Source organism: Micromys minutus (genome assembly GCF_963924665.1).
Source record: "Micromys minutus genome assembly, chromosome: 28".
NCBI classification, from domain to species: Eukaryota; Metazoa; Chordata; class Mammalia; order Rodentia; family Muridae; genus Micromys; species Micromys minutus.
This window is the reverse complement of record NC_137963.1, coordinates 38902883-38929176: the sequence shown is the minus strand read 5'-3', so window position 1 is coordinate 38929176 and position 26294 is coordinate 38902883. Positions and strand designations below refer to the sequence as shown.

Below are 26294 nucleotides of genomic sequence, written 5' to 3'. Positions count from 1 at the left end.
CCGGTGTGACCCAATGGTGACCCACTGATTCTGTCTCCTTCCTCTGTGTTGTGTGGGCGGAAATATCTTCCTTGCATCTCAGTCCGGGTGTTTCATTGACCTGTCATCCTTGCTTTCCTGCCTGCGGACAGGGGACACAGTGAGCAGCCAGCACACAAGGCTGACAGCCTGCTGGTTTTTTAGCACCCTGGGCATCACACCCGCGAGAAGAATCGGAGCACCGCACCAGGCGCTTCTGATGTTTGCTCTCCTCTGGAGAGGTCGGGGAGCCTCGCAGCAAGCATGTGCTTGTAGGGAGGTCATTGCAGCTGGAAAGTCTCTTTTCTTCTATCACGAAGAAGATGTAGGAAAAAAAAGATAATCCCAGAGCAACAGGATGATCACACTAAGAAAACAACAAGGAAGAAGCAGAGAGGACCACGGTCACAGAGTACAACAGCCAGAAGCTTCACAAGATGATGGCGAATCGTGTTGGCTCAGTGATGGTGGGGGACAAAGCTGAGTAGAGTCTACTGAGCTACACCCCAAGACTGGAAGTTCTTCAATGAGATAAATCCAACAAGAATTGGTTAAATTGATCAGGTGCTGGAGTCAGGAGAATAAGGGGTCCAAAGCCATCCTCAGCTAAGGGCAGTTGGAAGTGAGCCCAGGCTAGTGAGAAAACAGAAGTTGGGTTTCTCTCTCCTTGGTGTCTGATCATTATGTGTGGCTAGTCTCTTACCTTCCTTTCCAGCCACCCAGTTGCCCTCAGCAGGAATTGGCTTTAACGGCACATTCCCAGCATGCTGCTGGTAAAACCGGCTCACAGCACACGTGGCACATGAACCAGACTGACCAGAGGCAGGAACTTAGCCTGGCCAACTCTCCAGCCTTCTCACCTTCTGAAGACACTTCTGAGCATGGTGCAAATGTGACCGATGCTTGTCCTCTGCGCGCCGTGGGCGACTCCTCTGGGCTCAGCTGTTTCCTCACGGCCTTGCAGTTCTGGTTCCCCTGAAATAGCTTTCTAGAGATTCTGGGTGTGATAGGGTGCCTCCTGAGTCACTAGGAAAAATGGAGCAGAGAACTGAACACAGGAAGTAGGAATCCCTACCCAGCACTAAGGGTTCCTGTAAGTCAGACAGGCACCCGCACCGGCTCTACTTCTGATCAGAAGTGCTAGAGGCAGGAAGTATGTTTGCTGGCCATGGGGGAGGAATGGGGGGACCTTTAGCTCTGTGCTAACCTACTCCATATATCTGAGCTCATGTTGCAGGCTCTGGTCAGGTGTGGTGGTAGAGACAATCTAAAGCCAAAATACATTTAAAGTCACAGCGTATGTACTGCTGGGGGTCTCTGCACTAGGGAGGTAGAAGCAGGAAGATCAGAACTTTAAAATCATTCTCTAGGGCTGGAGAGATGGCTCAGTGGTTAAGAGCACTGACTGCTCTTCCAGAGGTCCTGAGTTCAATTCCCAGCAACAACATGGTGGCTCACAACCATCTGTAATGAGATCTGATGCCCTCTTCTGGTGTGTCTGAAGAAAAGATAAAGCCTAACTATGTAGACCAGGCTTAACTCACAGAGAACTACTTGCTTCTGTTTCCTAAACAAAGGCATGTGCCACCATATCTGGGACAAATAAATGGATATGTACCCAGGGAGGCAAACTGCCCTTGTAATCTGTAAATCATTAAACTTTTTATGGCGAGAAAAAAAAGATGTGTTTTGAATTAGCCAGGGGGACTCAGTTTAGATGATGCCAACGTGTAGGGGTGCTGGATCCAAACTTGGGTGGGAAATGTGGGTTGGTTTCCAAAGGCAGTGGGGGTCAAGAGGATAGATCCAAGTCCAACAGTGGGCACCACCCTGGGGCGGCTGTAATTGGGGGGCTAGGAAATGTTCAATTACAAGTGGGTCCTAAGAAGCTGCGGTTGCAGCGTGATGTCACTGGGAAGGGGAAGCCCTGGAGAACCGGGCGGGGAGGGGGGGGTAGGGTGTTGCGCAAGGCTGAGTCCGGCAGAGTAACGACCCCTGGTGGCGCCGGAGGGAACCGTACCTCAGCAGGCCAAGTAAGCACAGCAGTCTTGCCTGTCGCGCGGGAACCACGGGGAAGTACAGGGAAGGCGCGGACTCTCCCAGGTCTTGGGCAGTGTCAGCTCTGGGAGGAGAGGCTCGCTCAGAACCAGCGTTCGCGTCCACCTCTGGACCGCCCTAGCCAGGGGCGGAATCCCACCGGGACAAATGAATTCTAGGGGTGAATGAATTCCCCCACGCCTCCGCCTGCAGCTGCCTTTGCCTTATAAGGCGGGGTCGGGCGGCGCCGGGGGAGTGGCCGTGGTCGCCCCTGCCCCTCCCGGCCCGGGCCAGCTGCTGGGACCCGCTACCCAGCGCAGCGCAGCCGCAGCGGACAGCCGAGAAGCGCACGCACCGCAGGCCATGGGCAAATCAGGTTAGTCACCCGTATGGCCCGCGGGTATGCAGGGAAGGTGCCTTGGACCCTCACCGTCACCCTGCCCCATCTGGGGCATGATCCCCTGGGAGGCCCTGGAAGGTCCCTGTCACTCCCGCTGCAGTGCGGGACTCCTGGGTGCGGGGTAGGGAGCGCGCTTCGCAAAGCGCTCAGAGGAGCAGCTGGGCTGTTTCTGGTTCAACCTGGGGGCGGAGGTAGCGGTGAGAACACCGGCTAGGAGAGAAAGAAAGAAGGGATGAGATGGAGGGTCCCTCTGGCTGCGGGCCACGGATTGCGTCAGTGAGGGCTCCCAAGTGCTGATGGGGATAGCCGTCGGAGTCTGCCAAGGCGTGGTTATGCTTTGTTCCACAGGAGGACAAAGTTATAGTGGGAAAAAGTCACCAAACCGTGGCAGCCTCCTGCAAAGCAGCTAGTCTGGTCCCACCCAGCTAAAAGGCAGCTCTGAGAATCCTTTTCGTTTTCTTCTGGCTCATCTCCTGAGTCCCTTCTGTGCCAGGCTGGGTACTGTGCAGAGCCTCCCCGTCCTCACTACGGTGGCTGTAAAGTTTGAGTTTCTAAAGAGCACTTTTCCTGTCGCTCCCTGCTCGGCACCTTCCACCCCATTGTCAGACCCTCTGGCCACTGGCAGCAGTCCCTCTGCCACACAGCTGTGCTGGCTGGCAGTCACTCAGGCCCCTGTCCCTCAGTGTCCCGGCCCAGTCTTCACCACTCCCACCCTCCAGTCTGAAACCTTCCTCATCCTTCTGTGTGCAATCCTATGAGGGGGAATCCCACCCACAGTCTCTCCCCTCCTTCAGAGGGACAGCCTACACCGTTGTTTGTCACTCCTGCACAGACAAGGGACAGGTGGGCAATCGGTCTTTTTGCCTTAGATCTCTCCCTCGTGGGCACCAAGGCTTCCTGCTTCTTAGGACAGCATTCCTGCCTCATGGGTTCTCCACTTTGCTAATGCTAAACCCTTTAATTTTTGTCCCTGTAACCTCTCCCTCCCGCCATAAAATTACATCGTTGCTACTTCACAACTGTAATTTCAATACTGTTATGAACTGTAATACACATATATGTGACCAGCCCACAGGTCGACAACCACTCAATGGAGTCAATGGGCTGTGAGCCTCGGATGAGGACAGCTTAGTCCCTTTGTGGAGCTGTCCTCCCAAACACGTTGGAAGTGTGGTCCCCCGACCTGGTCCTAACCTGCTCCAGCCTGACACACCTGGCTGGATCTATTGGTCATTTGCTATGTGATATTAAGCATGATTTTTTCTTCCTGCATGCCTCAGTTTACCCATCTGTACAAAGACAGTGTCCCGTAAGATCCTTTGCAGCGGAAAGGAAGAAAAATGCTGTTTAATTAGGGCAAATGAGAGCTGACCTGGGAAAGCCTCCTGAGATCTCTACTTGAAAATTAACTCCTTCCTCTCCAGACTCATGAGTCAGCCCCGGGATTCTCTACAGCTACTTTTCATTTGATTAATATTTCTTGCTTTTGTTATTACTTTAAGACATGGTCTCACTGTGTACCTCTCTCTAGCCTGAAATTCCCTAGATAGACCAAACAGGTCTCAGACTTACAAAAAGAATCACCTGTCTCTGCCTCTCTGGTACTGGGATTAAAAGCTTGCCCCTCCCTGCCCCACCCCATTCTAAAGATACAAATTGGCTGTTTCCAGCTCCTGCTCTAAGATACAATTTTCTAGAACTGCACATGGGTTGACCTACTGCTGTTCTCCTCCTGTCTCTCTCCCTCTCTCTCCCTCTCTCTCTCTCTCTCCCTCTCTCTCTCTCTCTCTCTCTCTCTCTCTCTCTCTCTCTCTCTCTCTCTCTCTCTCTCTCTCCCTGTCCCCTCCCTCTTACCGCCCATCTCTCCTCCAGGCTGTGGACCCGGTGTGGTAGAGGGACAGCCTGATCTTTAGGAACATTCATTTTGAGTTGTGGAATGTATAAATGAAACTGATTGGGAAAGAGGCTCAGGAGGAGGTGGGAAATGACCCAAGCCCACGGTGTGCCAGTGAGGGAAGCAGGAATCACAGGAGAGAGGCCTCATCTAGAGGCTCATCAAAGGTGTCTGAAGAAGGAGATCAGATCTAGGGGGGTTGGAAAAGCTCTGAGTTACAAGACAGGGGGTGCCACCAAACATGGTAGGACCATGTGTGGCTGGGATGAGGGTCAGAAGCAAGAGCTAGAGAGTGGAGAGACAGACTGCCTTCCTGTGGACAGACTGCCTCCCACAGACGACAGTACTGCAAGTTCCTAGGGTCCTGCTTCTTAAACTTTGTCTATGTGTGAAAGAAGTAGCCCCGCCCAACAGACTGTTATACAACCCCAGGTGTACCAGCTTAAAACGATTGTACAAATCAAATATTTACGGATAACAATTCATATGTTGTGTGTGTTCTGTGTGTTCCACTGTGAGTGAAGGCCAGAGGCAGACGCTGGGTGTCGTCCTCAAACACCCTCCTTATCTTTTCAGACAGGGTCTCACTGAACCTGGGGCTGGCTGATTCAGATGGACTGGCTGGCCTTTGAGCCCGGAGCCCCACCATCTTCCTTTCTGACTTTTAGCTCTGGGGTTACAGGTGTGGCTGTTGTGCCCAGTTCTGTGGTTTTAGTTTCTGTTTTTTTTTTTTTTTTTAACTAGGAATGCTGGGGGTCCAAACTTAAACCGTTATGCTCGCCTGACAAGTATTGCCCCTGCTCTAAGAACTTTATTTTAAAAGACAGACAGACAGACAGACAGACAGACAGACAGACACACACACACACACAGAGAGAGAGAGAGAGAGAGAGAGAGAGAGAGATATTTGAGATAGTCTCACTATGTAGCCTTGGCTATGTAGGCTAGGCCAGTCTCAACAAACTCATAGAGATTCACCTGCCTCAACCTCCTGAGTTCTGGGATTAAAGGCATGAACTACCAACGATCATATATTTGGAATTCCTGTTCTAACTGGAGCTAAAATCCGTTCACTGACTTGTTTGTTTACGGTGCTGGGGACTGAACATGGAAGTAGTCTACCGCTATCCTATATCCCTAGATCTTTGGCAGCTTTTGATTGCTCTCAAGTGAGTAACTCAACGCAGTTTTTAAAATCAAGCACTCTAGGGTCAACAAGATGGGTCGGTGGGTGAGGGTGTTTGCGGCAAAGCCTGGAGACTTGAAATTGACCTGCGTGGTAGAGGAAGAGAGTCAACTCCCATGAGTTGTCCTCTGACCTCTGAACACAGACCATGGTGCTCACACACATCCTGAAAATATGTAAAGAGGGGGAGAAAGAGGAAGAGGAGGAGGGAGAGGAGGAGGGAGAAGAGGGGGAAGAGGAAGAGGGGGGAGGAAGAGGAGGAAGAAGGGAAAGAAGCAGCATTCCAATAAGACAGAAGCCAAAGCTATACTAGTTTTACTGAGAAATGGCAGAAGAAAAGTGTTTTCAGGAATTAAACCATTGTGTGTCTGTAAGAGCAGAGCCCTTTGTGTGTGCAATAAAAGCACAGACATCCATAACTCATGGGCTTCTTTGAGGAGGGCCCGGTGTGGAGACTTGTTCGGTGCACAGCCCTCATCTGAACCTCATTCAGAACTGCAGAGGGAAGACCACCGGCCGAGCGCTACCAGAAGTTCCTCGGGTCTGTCCTAACGCTTTCAAGCCAGGTTTGGTGGTCGATTCAGAAATCTTTGGCTGTTGTCAATATTCTCACCACCTCCACATTCGGTGATGTGGCCACACGGTGCCTTACCCCACAGTCTAGGAAGCTGTGGTCTAGGACAAGGATGGGAGCCACTGGGGAGGAGGGATAGGTTTGCAGATGGTGACAATTTGCAAGAAATAAAAGGAAGGGGGGGGCATGAATCGGCTGCAAATGGCGCTGATGTGGGTTGCAGAGAAGAAAAGAGGGAGCTGGTGGCAGGAAGCAGGTCCTAGCTGACAGAGTCTGGTGTCACCCCCACCGGCCCCCACACTCACCAGTACTCTTCTAGTTCAGCCACACATTCCTGCCTCTTCGAAGTTCTCAAAAGAGAAAGTGCCTTTGCTGAATAACTCAGAGCCAGTAAACCTCGTATACAAACCCAACCCTGAAACCCGGGCCACCAACGGAGGCTTCAGGGAGGTGGCTTCTCACTGACCTAGAAGTTCTATGTGGCTTCCAAAAGACCACCTAGGTACTCGGTCTGCTTGTCTGGGTCTCAGTTTAGCATTATGAAACAGATGTCACCGTCACCTCAGTTATGGTCCTAGACCTTCATGGTGGCCATGAGTGACCCTGTGAAAACACAGAGAACTGGGGCACTGTTGGAGGAGCTCAAGGTCCTGCCCTCAGCCCTGTTCTCTTTCCTGGGTTACAGTGTGCAGCAGGTGTGCTGGGACCTAAGAATGAGGTAGAGCTGTGCCTCAAATAATAGTGGTGTCCAGTCACGTAGCCCCTGTTATATGACAGGCAGCAGAGTGAGACATTTGCATTAATAACCTCTTAATAGCACAAGGCCATTACTGTCAGTGTGTTATATAACGTCTGGACCAGTGTGTGCTTGTGTGTGAGTGTGTGTGTGTGTACAGAGCCTACCTTTTTGATTTCCAAACTCTATGCTTCCAAAGCACACTAACCACATGCCCTCACTCCAGTCCCCGTCCCAAATGAAATCTGGCTGGTGGGCGCGCGCGCACGCACACACACACACACACACACACACACACACACACTCACATGCACAAGTACTATAATTGTCTCTAAGAATCTTGGTGTTCCAGACACTGAACTCATAATACCAGAGGCTATGAGAGCAGAAGGCCAGGGATTTTCTACCAGGTGGGCGCTTGGGACCTATGCAGGGGGAGGCCACATGAGCCAGGGCAACCCAAGCAACTCCAGTTTAAATCTTCTTCTTCTTCTTCTTATTATTATTATTATTGTTGTTGTTGTTGCTATTATTATTATTATTATCTTTAACCATTTGAAGGGTTTCCCTACCGTGAGGCCATCTTGAAACCGCAGCTGTCATGTTCTAAGCACAGAGGAGAGCCTGGAGCTCATGGTGGCAGAGACTTGTCTAGACCAGTGTTTATCATCCTGTGGGTCTCTACCCTTTGGGGTGGAACAGTCTTCTTACAGGGTGTCTAAGATTATTGGAAAGCACATATATTTACATCGCAATTCATAACAGTAGCAGATTTATAGTTATGAAGTAGCAACAAGAACAGTTTTATACTTGAGGAGCTGGATTAACGATCACAGCATTAGGAAGGGTGAGAGCCACTGCGGGCAGATCCTCGTGCCGTGGGCAGGACTGGCACCTGAGCAGCCTGGGCACTGCTGTCTGGCGGCCTCGATCACTCAAGGTGTGTGTGCGCCGTCATTTTCAAACTGGTCTGCTTGGAGAAGGCTGTCACTCTGAGAAATGGATCCCATGCCCACAGGCCTCTAAGAAACTCTTGGTTGCCTGTTCCCGACATCAAGAGGGGCTGTTGGATGTGAAAGAGCAAACACACAGACGTGAGGGCAGGAGACGGGGAGGGCGGGTGTGCTTATGTCTGAGCGACCTGAGGCAGGTCATATGCTGCCCCAGATGTGGCTTCTCCCTCAGAAACAAGGACAGGAATCTAGTCCTGGTACTGTCTCTGTACCTGAAGACAGACCTCGGAATTCCTTCACTTTCCTCTTAAAGGACCTGGAGTGGCCCACCCAGAATATCGGGCCTCGCAGGTATCCTGGCAACCCCTTGGTTCTATGTAGCCCCCATAGTCTCCTGCAGTCCCAAGATGGCGGAGGCCTCTCAAGCAGGCCTACCCAGCTCTGAGGAGACTCTTGAGAAATGTATTGTTTTTCCCCTTCCTTCCTCTTCTGTGAGAGACTGGAGACAGTTGTGAGTGTAGGATCCTTTCTCCTATTGGTAGCTTCAGTTGTCCCTGAACGTCACCTAGGTGGCATCTCTACCACTGTTTGGTAACCCATGGGCTATGGCTGAACTTCAGAACAGGGCCTTGCTTCAGACCTAGATCCCTCCTGATGGCACACCTAGACCAGCAAGGGAACTCTGGGTCCCCTCCCTTACAAAGCACATTGTTTCTAGTCTAGTCTTAAAGATGGGTAGTGGAAAGATGATCCAAGAGGTGAAGAGCAGTTAGTTAGAACGCCAAGGCTCAGTGAGGGACAAGCAGGAGGAAGTATAAGCCGGGGACGGACGGGTTTGCCGGTCCCTCCTTCTCACTGAGGGACAGCTAAGGGACCTCTCTGCCTGCCTGTGGGCGGGAGGTTTAACTTTGACTTTATCTGTGTTCTTGGGTTTTTCTATAGAAGCAGGGTGTGCCCTGGCTGGGTGTGGTCACCAGCGATAACTCACCTCCTAGGGCTCTCGTCTGCTCAGACTGGGAGGGGACTTCAGAGAACCCTAACTGGCTGGAGGGGCCTCTGGCTTTCAGCTGAGGGAATGGAGAGAGCCGTCCTCTCTGGAGACTTTAGGCCCTGCAGAGGCCCTGGCTGAGGGAGCCCCCCTGGCACTGATCTTGTGTTGGTTCAGGAACTTGACTTTTGTCCCTTGGAACTTCCCCCATTCTGGGAGCACACTGACCTAGTTTTTAAAGGCCTTATATGTCTCTGCTGAAGACTACAGGACCTACGTCACAACTGGTCCAATACAGACTCACCCCAACACTCACCCTGCTTTAAAAGTGGCTTCCTCTCTCCTGGGTCCCTAATAGCCTGGCCCTTTCTGCACCCTTGGCCTCCTCCTGCTCCCGATCCTGGGACACTGTTGCAGGGAACTCTCATGACAATGTGCAGCCACTGAGCCTCAAGTGTCTCACCATGAGACCTGGAAATTCTGGATGCCCCTGGCTGTGCCTATCACTGAGACAGGGTGCCTTCCTCACTGTGACCGTGTGGCCCTTTCAAGCCCTTGCTTTATTACCCTGCCTACTTACTGAAGGGCGGGGAAACTCCTGGAAGTTGTAGGCCACTTCTCCACCTCCCTCACCCACACCCACGGAACCTTACAAGGAATGGAGACCAACTTCCTTGAAGACACCGCTTGTCACTTTCTTGGGGGAAGCTTCATAACAGAAAGCTTTATGACAGCCCTGGCAGAAACATGTATTTCCTAAAGAGAGATACAAACTTCAGATATCAGACTATTGGGACAGTGGACCCAAGGAACTGGACTTTCCCCGGAGTCTCCTGCTGCGGGGAAAGAGAGGGTTGCAGCCCCAGTGCCAGCCGGGGCAGGGACTTGCTTTCCAAGAAGAGACTCAGAGAGTGCTGACAACTTGAAAAGAGCTGCCTTGTAGGCCAACCTTGAGCAGAACCACTTCCTCGTACACACCTTGCCTGTCAGTTAAACCTCGGTACGGCCACATTGTCACCTTTCTCTGCTTTCCCATAACCTTGGAGTTCTGAGGACAGGGATGGTCATCACCGGGTACTGAAGATGGGGTGGACCCTCGCTTCTCACGGCTGCCAGGGCCCCATTTTCGCTGAGAGAGCAGACCTTCTTAGTCCTGCCAAACTGTCACCCTGCCCTTTCTACCCTCTGGCTCCAGCTTTGTCCTGTAGGATCCCAGAATTCACCAGAGCACCCCCACCCGAGTATGTCCCCTAGTCTCTTCTCCAAGATAAAGAGCCCACTGTGTGGTTACTTTCACAGGACCCCACTTCCAGCCTCCTGCGTGCCCGTTTGGTTCTCTCCTCTCTGCCTCTTGTGCAAGGCAGGGTGGAGCACCCTTGGCCTAGGGGCTGTGGCTCTGTTACCACACCAGCTCCTCAGCTCTCTGCAAGAGACCCAGCTTGTGACTTGTGTCCAGGAGTTGCCCTTGTTCCCATGATTCCCCCATTCCCCATGGTTGTGGAAAGGACTGTGTTTTGACATCCCCTGTTCTACGTCAGCATGGTAGCCCCGAAACCCACCCTCAGATGCTCTCTGTGTAACCGCCTAGTGTCACATGGGTTCACACTGCTCCAGGATCTCCCCACTTTGCAAACTCCACACTTATTAAACACTGCCCGTTTCCTCCCACATGGGAACACCTGGTCTCTGTCCTTTGGCTCACAAGGGTGTGGATCCTCTCTGGCCACCGGGACCTGAGGATTTCTAGCTGTGGTTCCACCCTCTGCACTGTTAATGTGTCCTCTTAGGTTCACATCACCACCTGTTACCCCAAACCTCAGAAATAGATTCGGAGCCCCTTTCAACCCTGCCCCACCTGAGACCGAGATCTCCTGCGCAGCCTTGCTGGACCCTACAGCCCCCAGAGGCAGTCTTCTTCCTCTGACATTTGTCAGAAAGTCCTAGGATGTGATCACCAATCATGACCTTCATTTCTTCCTTCTGCCTGCAGCTAGCCCTAAACACTTCCTTCATGACTGTAGTTACACGCTTCCTACCCTGACCAAGGCAGGCTCCTAGCAGATGCGATCAGTCCGGTGGCCACTCACAGACCTGCCCTGCACCCCATGACTCCAGAGAGGGTTAGATTCTAGATTCCCAAGGCTGTTGCTGGTGTGTGATCTTATCCTGGCCGCGCTGGCTCCAGGTTGCTCGTGCACATTACTAGTCTGCTTTACTCGGCCATCACTGGCCTCTGTCAGCATCATGTGTGAATCTGCTCAGGTAGCAGGTGAGTAGACTATTTGGACCAAATAGCTGGTCAGCACTCGGGTGGGCTGTGTTGTCTGTGAAGAGTTGGAGGAGGATGAGGAGGTGTTCGCAATGGAGGAAGGTACAGATGCTGATGCTGGTGGTTCCTTGGAGGGACAGACGGATGGTCTGAGTAGAGGAAAGATGGGAGACGGGTGGAGTTGTGTCAGATGGGAAGCAGTGTGGGTCGCGTCCACTCTGTGCCCTTCTCAGCACCCCTCAGCATCCAGCAGCAACTCTCTGCATCCACGCAGCCCCCTGCTCTTCCTCAGAAGTCTCCCACAGCCTCCGATGTTCAAGTCTCCGAAGATCCTAATCTACAGAGGTCCGATCTGCAGAGGGCGGTGGTGGTGACCGAGGCGGAATGAACGTTGGCGTGGAACAGGGCTGGTGTGACCAGGATGAAGAAGGGAGGGACCGGCAGTCTCTCGGTCCCGAATCGTGGGTCTCCCCCTGCACTGAGCTGCTGTCTGTTTCTCTATCATTCCAGCTTCCAAACAGTTTAATAACGAGGTCCTCAAGGCCCACAACGAGTACCGGGCTCAGCACGGTGTCCCGCCTCTGAAGCTCTGTAAGAAGCTCAACCAAGAAGCACAGCAGTAAGTCCCCAGGGACACCAGGCCCCAGCCCTTTACAGAGATGCTACCACAATCATGGAGGCCCTTGGGTGGTTAAACGGATGTAACTGGGGTTCAGATGTAGCCAGGCTTAAGGACCCACTCTTTTGCTGGCCAAGGCAGGTCCCTTTGTTCCTGAGAGTCAGGTCGGTCTTCTGAAAATGGGACTATTGGGAGGCCCTGACTTACGGTGCAGCAGTGTTTCTGCTGTCCGTCTGGTGAGCCCAGATAGGGCAAGAGGCTCAGCCGTACAAGTCTCAGACATTGGATGGGGTGTGTGTGTGTGTGTCAGGGGTGGCGGTGAGGGTGTCCCTGAGTTGGGCCTGCTCTAAGAAGACACATTATGCAGGTATTCGGAGGCCCTGGCCAGCACGAGAATTCTCAAGCACAGCCCAGAGTCCAGTCGTGGCCAGTGTGGAGAGAACCTCGCGTGGGCATCCTACGATCAGACAGGTAGAACTCTCAGCTCCTCTCCTCTCTGTTCAGCTAGACTTAGGAGGAGGTCTCTGGGCACTCCTCCTGACACGCCCGTCGTGGTTCAATGATGGTGGAACCACAGGCCCAAGAAGGGAAAGAAAACCCATGGACTCTCTGCATCTGCCTCTGGACTGACCTCAGTAGCTGGCCCACAGCCAGGAAGCTGGGAGCCTGAATAGAGATGAGTCAGACTTGACCGCTCGGGTGCAGAAGTCCAAGTCAGAGGCGTGGGCGCCCGAGACTTCAGCATCTGTATAATGTCAGCCTGCCTCTGTGGCACTGGCGAATCCTTGTGTCCTACCACATCATTTATGTCTGCACTGTAGGAGTATTTCTTCCACAGATAAAAATATGAGCAGTTTTTCTTTTCTTTGGAAGAAAGAAAGAAAAGGATGACTTTTCTTCTTAGGGCTCAGGAGGGAATGGCCCCACACCCACTAAGCAAACAGCCTTGAGACTCTAGCTCCTACAGCCCCGAAGTAGCTTTTTAGGAAAATAGTGAGAGATGTTACTATCTCTGGAGCTTTCTCCAAACCTCAGAAGTGAATGACTCCGTTCCCTCCCCAGCCTCACATTCCTGGGGACTCCCAAGGGGGTTCCCCAAGTGTCTGGATTCCCTAGCATCACCCCCCCACACACACACCAGCTGTCCCCTCCCCAGAAGCTATATGCCAGGAAGGCAGCTGATAGTGGGGCCTCTGAGCTTCCTCCTCATCCGGCAGACTCTGGGCCAGACTCTGGCTGCTCCTGACTGGGAGAAGGGTGCTGCGTAGATGTGACTTGATAGGACCCCAAGGATGCTGTTCTGTTCTGCCTGACCTTATGCTAGATCCCAGGGCACCATGTTCAAGCCAGTACTTTTTCTGGCCTGAGTTTTCCTGTTCGTACACAAAGAAGTCTGGGTTGATGTCTCCTAGTTACATACTAGAATCTTTGGAGAGCTGAAAATGCTTTCCGACCCCTGGGTCTCTCCTCTAGAGAATTGAGCTGATCTCAAAAAGGACCTGGGCCTCAGTGTTTGGTAAATGGTCTCCATGGTGATTCATCTTGATTCCTGTGTCCCCATTGGAGCTGTGGCTTTGAGATCGACAGATCCTAAGAAATGCTTCCTTACGCCACGCTGACAGTGGATGCTCAAGATGGAGGCCCCTCAGACGGCAGCGAGAACTCTTAGCCTACGGGCTCAGCTGCCTTTATTCCCATGGGTAGTTTAGAAACAGACCCCAAGCAGAATGGAAACAGGCTCTCAGAAATTCAAAGCATCGCTAAGAGACCTTCCCATTGCAGAGGTCCAGAGCAGGGAAACCCTTGTCCAGAATGCCATGGTGGTTCAGTGGCAGAAGAGAGGCTACCTTTCCTGGGGACCCTTGAACCCAGTGCCCAACTCTCCCAGCGAATACATTTTCCTGAGTCCCCGGGAGTCTGCAGGGAGTCACCCTGATGTTTTGCCTTGCCAGTGCTTTGTGGAATGGGGAGTTTGGGGTTTGGGGAAGAAGATGGAGGGGTGTATGTGTAGACTTTGTTGCTGAGCTCTCGGGCATCTATTCTTTACAGGAAAGGATGTGGCTGATAGGTGGTACAGTGAAATCAAGAGCTACAACTTCCAGCAGCCTGGTTTCACCTCCGGGACTGGTGAGTGGAGGGGCTAGGCTGAACGGCAGCCTACGGTCTTCAGAAAGCTCTCTTTCCTCCTGCATTGCTTCAGCTATCCTTCTCCCAGTTCACTTTTCCCAGAACGCAAAGCTTTCCTCACCCCACCCACCACCATCCCAGACCTGTTCCTGACCCCGACCCCACACCCTCAGCCAGCTCAAAGCTGGGCTTGTTCCTGCAGTGTCTCTTTCTTGAATTGACACCGGAGCACATGTGACCAACTGCTTGTCCTGCCTCTGCTGTCTCTCCTAGTTACACTGCTGTGGTTCCCTGGGGACAGTTCAGAAAGGGTCAGCTTGTGTTCACCTCCTTCTACACACACACACACACAGAGAGAGAGAGAGAGAGAGAGAGAGAGAGAGAGAGAGAGACAGAGACAGAGACAGAGACAGAGACAGAAACAAAGGGACAGAGAGACAGACAGACAGAGAGAGAGAGAGAGAGAGAGAGAGAGAGAGAGAGAGAGAGAGAGAGAAAGTTTCCCTTGCCTTGTAGGCTGTTGTGTGGGACTTGAGTCATTCCTTTTTCTCCCCATCCAAGGACATGGTGGTGGTCTCTCTGGTGCTTGGGAGACGGCAATTCAGAAGCAGCAAAGATCACCTTTCTTATAGGCCTTGTGTGTGCACGCGTGCGTGCGTGCATGTGCGTGTTTGTACATGCAGATACACGTGCGTGTGCTCATACATGTGTATGTCTGTGTGTGTATCTGTGTGTATACACGTGTGTGCAATTGTGTGTAGCTACATGAGTGTGCAGAAGGAGATCAGAGGTTGATGTGTAATGTCCTCATTTTCTCTCCACCTTATTTTTTGAGACAGATTTTCTCACTGGAGCTCAGCAATTTAACTAGACTGGCCAGCCAGCGAGCCCCCACCCCTACTCCCACCCTACCCTTAAGGAGACTGGGGAGACTACAGTGCTGCCGGCAAGCCTTTTTGCACCAGACTGAGGACAAGCCCTTTCTCCAGCCCTGAGCAGCAAACATTTATCTTATTAACGTCTGGGCAGCTTTTCTGGGCTCTGAGGCCCTTCTGCCTCTTTGCTGCTCCACCTCCACCCCTTGTCTTTCCTCAGAAGTGACTCAGACCCCTGCTGAGCCCAGGAAGGAATGTGGGTCTGACTCAAAACTCCGGAGAAACTGAAAGGGGGAGCCCCCTCCTTACTCCAACCCCTCCCCCATCATCCCATCTAAGGTAGAGCCTTCTGGGGCCTACCGTCCCCTGGGGAGTTTCTTCAGAAGCAGGAAATGACATGTTCTCATCATTTCCTGTGGTGCACTGCTCACCCTGACCAGGAAGGGTTCTTGCAACCTTGTTCAGTTAGCTGCCCCCCCCCCCAGGTTGCCAGGCTGAAGAGCAGCAAGCAGCCTCCCGAGCTTCAGGTGACAATGACCTTGCCTCTGAATGAGGAGAAGTGATTAAGGCTGTGTAGGCAGAGCCTTGTCTCCTTTTAACAGAGTCCACAGACTTCGATTTCATAGCTTGCTTTTCTGTGAGGTTCTTGACCAACAGGACATATGCCGGATTTTGGAGCTGTTGTGGCACTGATTGATGGAACCACAATGGAGCTAAACGCAGGTGCTAATGTGCTCTGCCCAGTTAGCTGGGAGAAGACTGAGACCTACAAGAGAAAGGCTTCTGTCACGTCTTCTGTTCTTACCTGGTGCCTCTTCCACGGCCACTGCACAAGGGGACAAAGGGCATTTGACACCTGAGAATAGAGCCTTGTCCAGTGTTGTGGAGCTATGGCTTCAAGCCTTGAGGACTGCCAAGCCCATCTTACTCAAGTCTTTCCATGCCTGAGTTTCTTGCTGCATTTGGGGGGGTCCCCAACCTGAGCTTATATAAGTGAAAGGCCTTTGAGATACTTTATAACCTACTTGGACTGACAGCCCCTCCCTCAGCCAGCCTTTAGCAAACTGCCCCTACTATTCATTATGATTACTTTGTTTATCATCCTAGAGTTATTGTGTGTGTGTGTGTGTGCATGCACATGTGTATATGTGTGAGTGTGTGTGTATGTATGTGTGTGAGTATGTGTCTGTGTGTGTGGTGTGTTTGTATGTGTATGTGTATACATGAGTGTGAGTGCATGTGTATGTGTTTGCCTATGTGTGTCCTCTTTTGCACCCTCAGAGACCGTCTGGATCAGTAGAGAAAGCTGTCTCGTTGTTTCTTCTTTGTACGCTATTCCATTGCGAGGATATACTGTAATCGGTTCAGTGTGGTTTTCAAAGTCCTATTCTAGGAAGTTCGGTCCACAGTCAGAAAGAGGATGTGATCCCTTTAAGAGGTTCAGACAAAGAAGAAAAGAAAAAGGAACCGTTGTCGGAAGTTACTGTTAGAAACCAGTGTGTATCTGATGTTGCTAAGGAAGTTGTGTCCCTTAATTCATCTCTAAATGCCATAATGGGATTACCCTGTGCAAATGGAAACCTCTACAGAGACTGCCCAGTGACCTCCCTTAAGGAGGAAAGTACATACATCATCACAGATGAGCACTTTCTTTCCAGCTAGTTGCTTGGCAACCAGTGGATGATGTCTGTTTCCCCTCCTCTGGGAAAGAGAAAGATGGTTGATGGCCAAAACCTGTGGTCATGGCCACTTTAGAGAAAGCTGTGGGAGAAAGGGCTTGAGCCCTGGCCAAGAGGCAGCCAGGGAAGCAGGAGTTCCTGGCAAGGTTGCCCAGTGCCTGGAGCTGGGACCCACAACAGACCAACCAAGGGTGACCAGGCCAGTAGGGCCTCTCTGTTCAGAATTGAAAACCAGTTTATAGAGCTGAGGTCAGTACAAGTTTGAAGATAAGTAAAGATGTCGGGTTGTACCTAGGCAGTCTTTCTTTTGCTCTTTGCGGTGTGTGTGCGTGTGGGGGGTCATAAGTGAAAGAGACTGTAGCAACAGGGACGGGGTTTGGTCAGGATGGAAAGAGAGATGTTTGGTAAACAAAGGGGTGGTTGTGTAAGGTTTACTTAAACAAACGACATTTAGTCAGAGACCTAAGAGACAAGATTCTGTTGGTCAATAGAAGAGCTCCCAAGGTTGGGAGTCTACAGTGGTGGAGAGCTTACTGGTGTGCACAGTCTTGGGTTCAATTCCCAGTGCAAATAAACAAAAACATCCACACTTAGGCTAATTTGAACAAGGGTTTATTCCCAACAGGGTCTTCAGTCAGAAGCAGCTCGCTGTGTTCGGGAAATGGAGATACCAGGCCAGAGTATTAGCTTTCATTCCGGGTGTAACCAGGAGTGAGTACACGGTTTACTTGAGGAAAGTGAATAGGACTTACGCCTCGGAGTGATCCCCTGTATTTTCCTGCTGATGCATTTGTTTCACAGTGACAGTGGGTTAGAGAAGGCGACATGATTCCAAAAATAGTCCAGGATGTGTTGCAGTGTCCTGAGAGAGAAATCTGTATGGAACCAAGGCTGGGGTTAGCTTTTAGACTTGCATTCCTCAGGAACTATCCGTAGGTTGTTATGAGGAATATCTTAGGAGAGAATGCAGGTCATCCTAGGGGCATTAGCACTAAGATGCCGTTGGTACAGATGGGTCAGCAGAGTAGGCAAGAGAACCAAAATCCAGAGTGAGGTTTGGATCGATTGCATGCGTGAGTCACAGGTGTGATGTGGAAGTGTGTGGTGTTTGTTTTGGGAGCAGAGACTGCAGATGTGAGCGGAAGAAATCCACCCAGGAGTCGGTCAAAGATGAGGTTGCCTGAAGAAAAGGAGAACGAGAACCTTGGATTGGGAAGGATGTGGAGGGTGTAAAACCAAGATGGAGACTAGGGGATGCTAAGAGACTAGTGTCCCGGAACTCAGCGAGGGAGAAAATTTAGAAAGGAAGGAATGCTGAGTGTTGTAATGTTTCTGAGAGACCAAATAAGACACAGATTTAAAGAAAAAAAAAAAGACAAGAAAAACAACACAGGAATGTTTAAGAAGTTCAGCTTTGGGGGTCTGGAGAGACAGTTCAGCAGATAAAAACATTTGCTGCTGTTGCAGAGGACCCAGGTTCAGTTCCCAGTCGCCATGTGGTGGTTCGCAACCACTCAGAACTCCTATCCTGGGGGTATGACTTCTTCTGACTTCCTAGGGAACCATAAACTTTCAGGCCAAACATTCATACACATACAGCAAAATTAAAAATCTAAAGAATAAGCAGTTTCACTTGGGGGCCATTGTTGGGGGCTGGGTACCTGGTGTCATGGTCGCTGGGACCCCTGTGCTCTATCAGGATCTCAGGAGGACCAGGAGAAAGTGTTGAGTTGGCCGAAGTCTGTTGACTGATTGGCAGGATGTACTTTACAGATCCAGTGTCAGTGTGCTCTGTTTCTTCTTCATGACTGGCATCTGGGCACGCAGGGCTTCGAGGATCCCTTGAGCATCCTCTTTCGGGTTCTGATGACTCACCTGCTCCTTCCTTGTTTCCTACAGGACACTTCACAGCCATGGTGTGGAAGAATACCAAGAAGATAGGCGTGGGGAAGGCATCTGCGAGTGACGGCTCCTCCTTTGTGGTGGCCAGATACTTTCCAGCGGGGAATATTGTCAACCAGGGCTTCTTCGAAGAGAATGTTCTACCTCCAAAGAAGTAACTTACACCACCAAATGTATTCAGACAGAGCGCCTATAGACCACAAAAAGCCAGAGGGTGTCTGTCCCTGTGAGTGTATGTACTTAGGTGTTTGACCTGTGAGCATCTCTTGCGACAGCTGCACAAGAGCTCATTCTGGTTTAAGGATGGGTGTCCGAAACATTTATCCAGAGGGTTAGTTAGCTAGACCGAAATTATTCAGACTACGTAAGATTGATTCTGACACCGTTTTTCTAGTTTTGTTCGTTTTTTGCTGCTGCTGTTGGTTTTGGTTTTTTGTTTGTTTGTTTGTTTTCAAGACAGGGTTTCTCCGTGTAGCCTTGGCTGTCCTGGAACTTGCTCTGCAGATCAGGCTGGCCACAAACTCAGAGATCTGCCTGCCTCTGCCTGCATGAGCCACCGCCGCCTGCATTGGGGTTTTTTGTTTTGTTTTTCTTTTTTTCCTGTTATTTTTAAAGCAGACTTCATTTGAGACGTTCTTACTTCTAATGTCGATCCCTGGCTTTTGTGTACGCGGAATATTTGCCATTCTGAGACGTGCGCCCTTCCTGCATTGCAATCTCCTTTTGGCCGATATTGAAGGCATCAAAACGTCCTTTAGATGTGACACAGCTCAGCCTGCCTTAAGAACGTGGCCAGCTGCATTTCACGGGATCAGTGAGATTTCTCACTCTCTATCGGAAGAGTGAGATTCAACCTCCGGGATTCCCTAACGGAATTGCCAAAGAGCAAATGGAAGGAAAAGTTTTCCAACCTTTAAAGAGCAAATGCCACGGCCTCTATCATGTCTCGTGTCTCACACATCGTTTTGTTGTTATGTTTTAAGTTTCACCACTCACAGCCCTACTCTGGCTTCTGGGGGCGGGGCTAGGTCTGGAATGTACCCCACCCCCACTCCCTTCGCGGTGGACCCTCATACTGCCCGGGCTCTGGGCCAAGGCCTTGGACTGTGAAGTCAGTAGAGCAGAGGTGAGCTTCACTTGGGGGTCCTAGAGGAAGCCCCGCAGCCTCTATCCTTCCCCAACCCTGCAGGCAGTGACCACCCAGGCCTGTCCCCCGCAGCTGTAGCTGCAGCTGTGCCTTGGCTTCCTCCCGGAATGTGTGACAAGCCGGGAGGAGGCCCAAACAGGGAGATCGGGAAGGATAATTTGATCCCGTGTTTTGCCTCAAACTATACACAGTTCCTTCCCTCTGAAGAGCTGATTAACCAGGTCCACCGGGAAGGGACTAAGCCAGAGGTTCCGTTGCTGATCCCCGAACGGTGGTATCTCCTGCAAGGAGATGAAGGGGTTGTTGGTCTAATGACAGCAAGGTTGGATGGTCTTTGTTACACTGTGAACACTTGGTTCATCCGGAGATAGCGACTAACGTGACAATAAAATCTTTTCCTTTTTGTGTTATTTCTTCCCCTAATGTGATTCATGCTTAGTTTATGGCTGAGGTAATCCAGGACTCTGAATCCATCTTGAGCTACTCCTCCTCCCCAGCCCCTCCCCTGGGGATCGCGTTGCACGTGACCCACTAGCTCACAGATGAATGGACTACCTGATCCGAGCCAACCAGGAACAAGGAATTTGAGCTCAGGCACATGGAAAGAATTTATTGGTGGAACCGAAAACACATGTGTGGTGCAAGTTTAAAATAGAGCGCCAGCAAACCTTAGCTACATGTCTGTTGCTCAGTTATTAATGGTAAAGACAGGTGAGCTTGCCCTGCAGACACAAGCCTAGAATCCCAGCTACTCTAAAACTGGGGCAAGAATGTGGGAAGTTCAAGACCAGGCTGGATAATCTACTGAGACCCTGTCTTTTTCTTTTCTTCCTTCTTTCCTTCCTTCCTTCCTTCCTTCCTTCCTTCCTTCCTTTCTTAAGACTTATTTTATTTATGTGAGTACACTATTGCCATCTTCAGACACACCAGAAGAGGGCATCAGATCTCATTACAGATGGTTGTGAGCCACCGTGTGGTTGCTGGGAATTGAACTCAGGGCCTCTGGGAGAACAGTCAGTGCTCTTAACCACTGAGCCATCTCTCCAGCCAAGACCCTGTCTTAAAGGAAGGTAGGACTGTCCCTTACATGCCTGAGGCTCTAGGGGCAAGTGCCATGCTTTATGCTTCGAGTACCAAGAGGCTCTTCTGAGCTTCCTGCTTGTAGCCCTATATATTTTTGAAATGCCCTAATTATCTTTAAGGGTTTGCAATACAGTGATGCCAATCTATAAGGATCAGAATATTAGGGTCTCCTTCCCAGGAAATTCCCATAAGTGGGACATGATCGGGGCAGGTGCGATGTGGGTGGAACAAAGAGACCTGGCAGGGGCCCTTTCCTGGCCACACCAATCAATCAAACCGCCGGTGAACTTCCGGTCGATGCCTAGGAGTACCAGTGTCTGGGTAGAACCAGGTGGAAGAAGCTGGTGTGGAGCAGAAGCTGGTTGAAGCCACCCTCTAAGCTAGTCTGTATCCACAGTTGGTTGGGACTAAGGAGAAGGCTGCTTTCCAGGTCTGGAGAAGAGCCAGAGAGCAATGCCGGCTGAACAGATGGGCACAGGCACACCCACTTGCCTTTTTAAATGTTGACAGTATCCCTGGATGTCCTAGCACCTGCTATATAGACTAAGCTGGCTCCAAACTGGCAATTCCCCTGTCCCAGCTCATTTCTTCTTTAACTTTAAAGAGCATTTTATTAACCAGGTGTGGGGTGCATGCCTTTAGTTCCAACCGAGGCAGAAGCAGACAGACAGACAATTCTCCCTGAGTTCTGAGCCAGCCTGGGCTACCTCACAGGTTCTAGAACAGGCAGGGCTACGTAAAGAGACCCTGTGTCTCAGGTGTTTTATTACAGTAGTAAACCAACGGGACCCAAAGCAGCTTGGAGAGGAAAAGGCTCTTGCATCTTGCACTTTGGGTAACAGTCCCTCGCTGGGGAGGCAGGAATTTAGAGGCCGGAACTAAAACACAGTCCATAGAGAAGGGTTGTTTACTGGCTGCTCAGGCTGCTCAAGACCACCTGCCCAAGGACCAACCCACAGTGAACTGGGTCCCACCAACCGTGAATCAAACAAGACCCCCCCCCCCCGACTTACATACAGGCCAAATAATGAGGACTTTTCTCAACTAAGGTTCCTTCTTTCCAGATGCAGCCAGACCAACCAAAACACCATCTCTAAACAAAACCAAACTGTACATAGTGTGTGTAGGTAAGAGGACAACGTTGTGCACTCTCTGCGTCCCTGTGTCCTTATGTGGGCTCCAGGAGTTGAATTTGGGTGCTCAGGCTTTGAACACCTCTTTTTCTTCTTCTTCTTCTTCTTCTTCTTCTTCTTCTTCTTCTTCTTCTTCTTCTTCTTCTTCTTCTTCTTCTTCCTCCTCCTCCTCCTCCTCCTCCTGTTCTTCCTTCTTATTCTTTAATCTCAGGTAGTCCAGGCTGGCTTAGAACTCCCAATCCTCCTGCTTCTGTGTCTTGGATTACAGGGATGGACTATTCTAAGTTTATGTGGCTCCAGGGACCCACTTTGTGCGTGTGATAGGCAAACATTCTACACACCGAGCTTTATCCCCAGCCCAGTTTAATGAGCTTTTAACCTTTTAAAAAAATTTTTAACTCTGAGACGGTCTATTTTGTTGCTCAGGCTGGCCTGAACTTAGGCCTTCCTCAGTCTCCAAGGACTGAGACACATATGAACTAGCACAACCTACTTTTTGTTTTAAGGCCTGTGTTGCCTGGGCTGACCTTAAACTTTTGAGCTCAAAGTTCTTCCTGCTTCTGCCTGCGGAGTAACAGGATACAGGGCTTTCAGTCTTTAGTTTGCTGAGGATGGGTGAGCTCTGCAGTTAAGACCAGAGAATATGACTAACGATCATCAGATGAACAAGCCTCTTCTCTCCAGGCCGCAGGAGGGTCTGTCAGACCTTCCCACTCCGTGATCTCTTGCTGGAGGCATGTGGTGAGTGAGCTCCTTTCTGTCCTGGTGCTCTGGGATCTCATGACCTTCTGCTTGTAAATGTCCCAGGAAGTGGGGTTCTGACAGTCAGGATGACGGTGGATTCAATCATCCTCACAGCTTTCATGATGCTTCCTGCAGACATGTGGCCCCTTTCTCCGGTGTTGAGAGCTGGCTGAGAAGTATGCAGGACTGAAATTCTCTGGGGGAGAGGGGAGGGAGAGACAGACAGACAGACTGGGCAGTGGGGAACTGAGTCACATAGGGAGTTCTCTGAAGTGGGGCTGGGACCTAAGCACTCCAAATGGGGACACAGAAGTTCTAAGTCCTTCATGGGCATCCCACCCGAAGAGACAATTGTCCCCACAATCAGGTAACAAGATGTGTAACTTCAGTATTATAGTGTAATTGTTTTACAAATAAACTTCAATTAATCCCAACACCTGGGAAGCAGAGGCAGGGTAGATCGCTGAGTTCAAAGCCAGCCTAGTCTACAGAGGGGTTCCAGGACAGTCAAGGCTACATAGAGAAACCCTGTATCCAAAACAAATGAACAAACTTAAAATTGATGAAGGAGAATCAAAGCCAGGCTGGAGAGCGGTGGGAATGGAGCTCACAGTCTCTCTGGGCATTCAGGAGGACTGGAAGCTCTGCTGTGAGGCTTGGAGGCCAGAGTAGCCGGCAGGGTCTGAGTCGGGTCCTCCTGACACGTACAGGGGCCCGTATGGCACGGTTCTTCCTAAGAGTTCCCTGGATGGCTCTTCTCCATAGGTCATACACCATTGCCGGGCTCTGTCCACATCTGTAAAACGAGAACAGATGTGTGTCTGCCACACGCGTGCGTTTCTGAGACGCTCCTACACAAAGGAGCCGTAGGCGGGACAAAGCAGGCGGAACCACCCCCTCCCCGCCCCCTGCGAGTTTCCTAAGCCATTGGGGCAGCGGCTGCGTGCTCACGGCCCGGAGGCGAGCCTGTAGCGCCACCGTGCGGCGAGCGCTTCGTGGAGGCCCATAACCTCCCATCAGCGCCCATAAACTGCGGTAATTATTAACTGAGAAACAGGAGCTGGCATTTATTTGAACGTTTGCTACAAGCTAGGCACTGTGAGTACTGCGCTGTGAAGCGAGTATTCTCATCTCACAGGAGAGGGATCTGAGGTCTGAGTGAACTGGTCTAAGTAACTCGGAACGGAGACACCGGACCAGGTCAGGATTTTACTAGATACTTGGAAATCTGGACCAGGGCGTTTCCAAGTCCTCCCATCTTCCTAGGGCTGGCGGACCCCTCCATTTCTAGTCGTGAGTGTCACCCACTTCTCTGTTAATGAAAATGGTACTCTGACTCCAGAGGTCGGAAGCCAAAGGATTTGTCTTCTCAGATGTTCACGAACCTTGGTAGAAAAAGGGCCCTTAGGGCCTAAGAATTGAACCATGAAAACTGGGTGGTTCCCACTTCCTGGAGGGATGAAGGGAGTGATGCGCTACATACAGCTGGAGTTCCAGGTTTGACACGGGGGAGTCCTTTCTTAGCAGGACTTCAGCCTCCTAGTTAAAAGGGGGGCTTCTAATGGTAACCTCTCCGCCCATCCCAGTATTTCTCCCTCCACAGCTGCCCTCTGCCCCACCCAAGCCAGCTCTGACATTCCTGACGAGGCCTTGAACTGTGGCTTGGAAGACCCCAGGGGCACGCCATGGTCCCATTACTGAGCCCCATGCCTCTGACAAAGGCCTGGGGGCAGGGAGGGGGCATTATGATGACCTCATCCATTCTGTGACATCACCCTGTCTCCCACGCCCACTCCTCTCTGGTCAGCTGCGCTGCAAACAACCATCAGTACAAATCCCAAAGGCCTGAAAAAGTCTGCCCTCCAGTACCTGCTAACCGATCTTCTGTCTCAGCCAACAAGAAGCACCATGAAACTGGAATTCACAGAGAAAAACTACAACAGCTTTATGATGCAAAACCTGAACAAACAGAGGAAACGCAAAGAGTACTGGGACATGGCCCTGACTGTGGACCACCACGTCTTCTTCGCACACCGCAACGTGCTGGCTGCCGTCTCTCCGCTAGTGAAAAGTCTCGTCTCCAGCAACGACATGAAGGCCACCGATGAACTCTACATCAACATCGACCCCAACTACCTGAGTCCGGCCGCGGTGGACCAGCTCATGGACTACTTCTACAGCGGCAAAGTGGTGATCTCAGAGCAGAACGTGGAGGAGCTGCTCCGAGGCGCCCAGTATTTCAATACCCCACGCCTTCGGATTCACTGCAACGACTTCCTCATTAAATCCATTCGACGCGTCAACTGCCTGCGCTACCTCTTCTTGGCTGAGCTGTTCGAGCTCAAAGAAGTATCAGACTTGGCCTACTCTGGCATTCGTGACAACTTCCACTTCTGGGCCAGCCCCGAGGGCTCCATGCACTTCATGCGCTGCCCACCCGTGATCTTCGGCCGCCTGCTCCGCGATGAAAACCTGCACGTGCTCAACGAGGACCAGGCCCTCAGCGCGCTCATCAGCTGGGTGTACTTCCGGAAGGAGGAGCGGGAAAAATACTTCAAGAAGTTCTTCAATTACATAAATCTCAACGCCGTCTCCAACAAGACGCTGATGTTCGCCAGCAACAAGCTGACGGGGCTGGAGAACAACTCTGCCCACGCGACCTTGATCGAGAGCGTCCTGATGGACCGCAAGCAGGAGCGGCCGTCCAGCCTGCTGAGCTACCAGCGGAGAGGGGCCCTGCTTGACTCAGTGGTCATCCTCGGAGGCCAGAAGGCCCATGGCAAGTTCAACGATGGCGTGTTCGCCTACATCATCCAGGAGAACCTGTGGCTGAAGCTCTCAGAGATGCCCTACCGGGCAGCCGCGCTCAGCGCCACTGCTGCTGGCCGTTACATCTACATATCTGGAGGGACCACTGAGCAGATTTCAGGACTGAAGACGGCGTGGCGGTATGACATGGATGATAACTCCTGGACCAAACTACCCGACCTGCCCATCGGGCTTGTCTTCCACACCATGGTGACCTGCGGGGGGACGGTTTACTCCGTGGGTGGTAGCATTGCTCCACGCCGGTACGTCTCTAATATCTATCGTTACGATGAACGCAAGGAAGCCTGGTGCCTGGCAGGGAAGATGAGCATCCCCATGGATGGCACAGCAGTGATCACTAAGGGTGACCGGAACCTGTACATTGTCACCGGGAGATGCCTGGTGAAGGGCTATATCTCCCGGGTCGGTGTAGTGGACTGCTTTGACACCTGCACAGGGGAAGTGGTTCAGTGTATCACCTTCCCCATCGAATTCAACCACCGGCCCCTGCTGTCCTTCCACCAGGACAACATCCTCCGTGTACACAGTCACCGGCAGAGCGTGGAAATCAACTTACAGAAGATAAAGGCCAACAAGTCAACAACCTCAATACCTCTGTTGCCCAACAGTTGTCCCTTGGATGTATCCCATGCTATCTGCTCCATTGGAGACAGCAAGGTGTTTGTGTGTGGGGGTGTCACCACGGCCAGCGATGTCCAGACAAAGGACTACACCATCAATCCTAATGCCTACTTGCTGGACCAAAAGATAGGTGAATGGAAGACCCTTGCCTGCCCACCAGAAGCACTGGACTGTCCTGCCTGCTGTCTAGCCAAGCTGCCTTGCAAGATTCTTCAAAGAATTTAAACAACTTTTTAAGTGGGAGAATAAGTAAATGCATTATTATTCACAATTTAACGACAGAGAGCAAGGGAGGAGTGTGGCTTTGGCTTTCCTTTAGTGGTCGATGCTTGGGTCTGAAAGTGGAGCGCTGGGCTAGGCATGTCCCTGATGGGTGGAAGTCAGGGTTGACGTCTCAGTGGGGGTAACGAGCAGAGAGGCAGTCTGGTTGGTAGTCTACAGCGGGTAGATTTGTTTGTTTGTTTATGGTATTCCAGCACT

At 51.3% G+C, this 26294-nt stretch overlaps 2 protein-coding genes across 2 annotated transcripts; both read left to right on the top strand.

Moving 5' to 3' along the window:
• Positions 1-2365: 2365 nt before the first annotated feature.
• GLIPR2 (GLI pathogenesis related 2) lies at positions 2366-19729 on the top strand. Its single transcript, XM_080940080.1, has 5 exons — positions 2366-2431; positions 11566-11674; positions 12042-12145; positions 13724-13801; positions 18255-19729. Exons 1-5 carry the CDS (start codon positions 2419-2421, stop codon positions 18413-18415), a joined length of 465 nt encoding a protein of 154 aa, XP_080796206.1. The 5' UTR covers positions 2366-2418; the 3' UTR covers positions 18416-19729.
• Positions 19730-24272: 4543 nt separating this feature from the next.
• CCIN (calicin) lies at positions 24273-26039 on the top strand (the record flags this gene model as incomplete). The annotated part of the gene is made up of 1 exon (XM_080940336.1): positions 24273-26039. One exon carries the CDS (start codon positions 24273-24275, stop codon positions 26037-26039), a length of 1767 nt encoding a protein of 588 aa, XP_080796462.1.
• Positions 26040-26294: the final 255 nt, after the last annotated feature.

Bases quoted from the DNA above. Each gene is read 5' to 3' on its own strand.
- GLIPR2 (XM_080940080.1), top strand. The intron at 12,146-13,723 runs GTAGAACTCTCA...TATTCTTTACAG, and splicing joins GGCATCCTACGATCAGACAG to GAAAGGATGTGGCTGATAGG. The intron at 13,802-18,254 runs GTGAGTGGAGGG...TGTTTCCTACAG, and splicing joins TGGTTTCACCTCCGGGACTG to GACACTTCACAGCCATGGTG.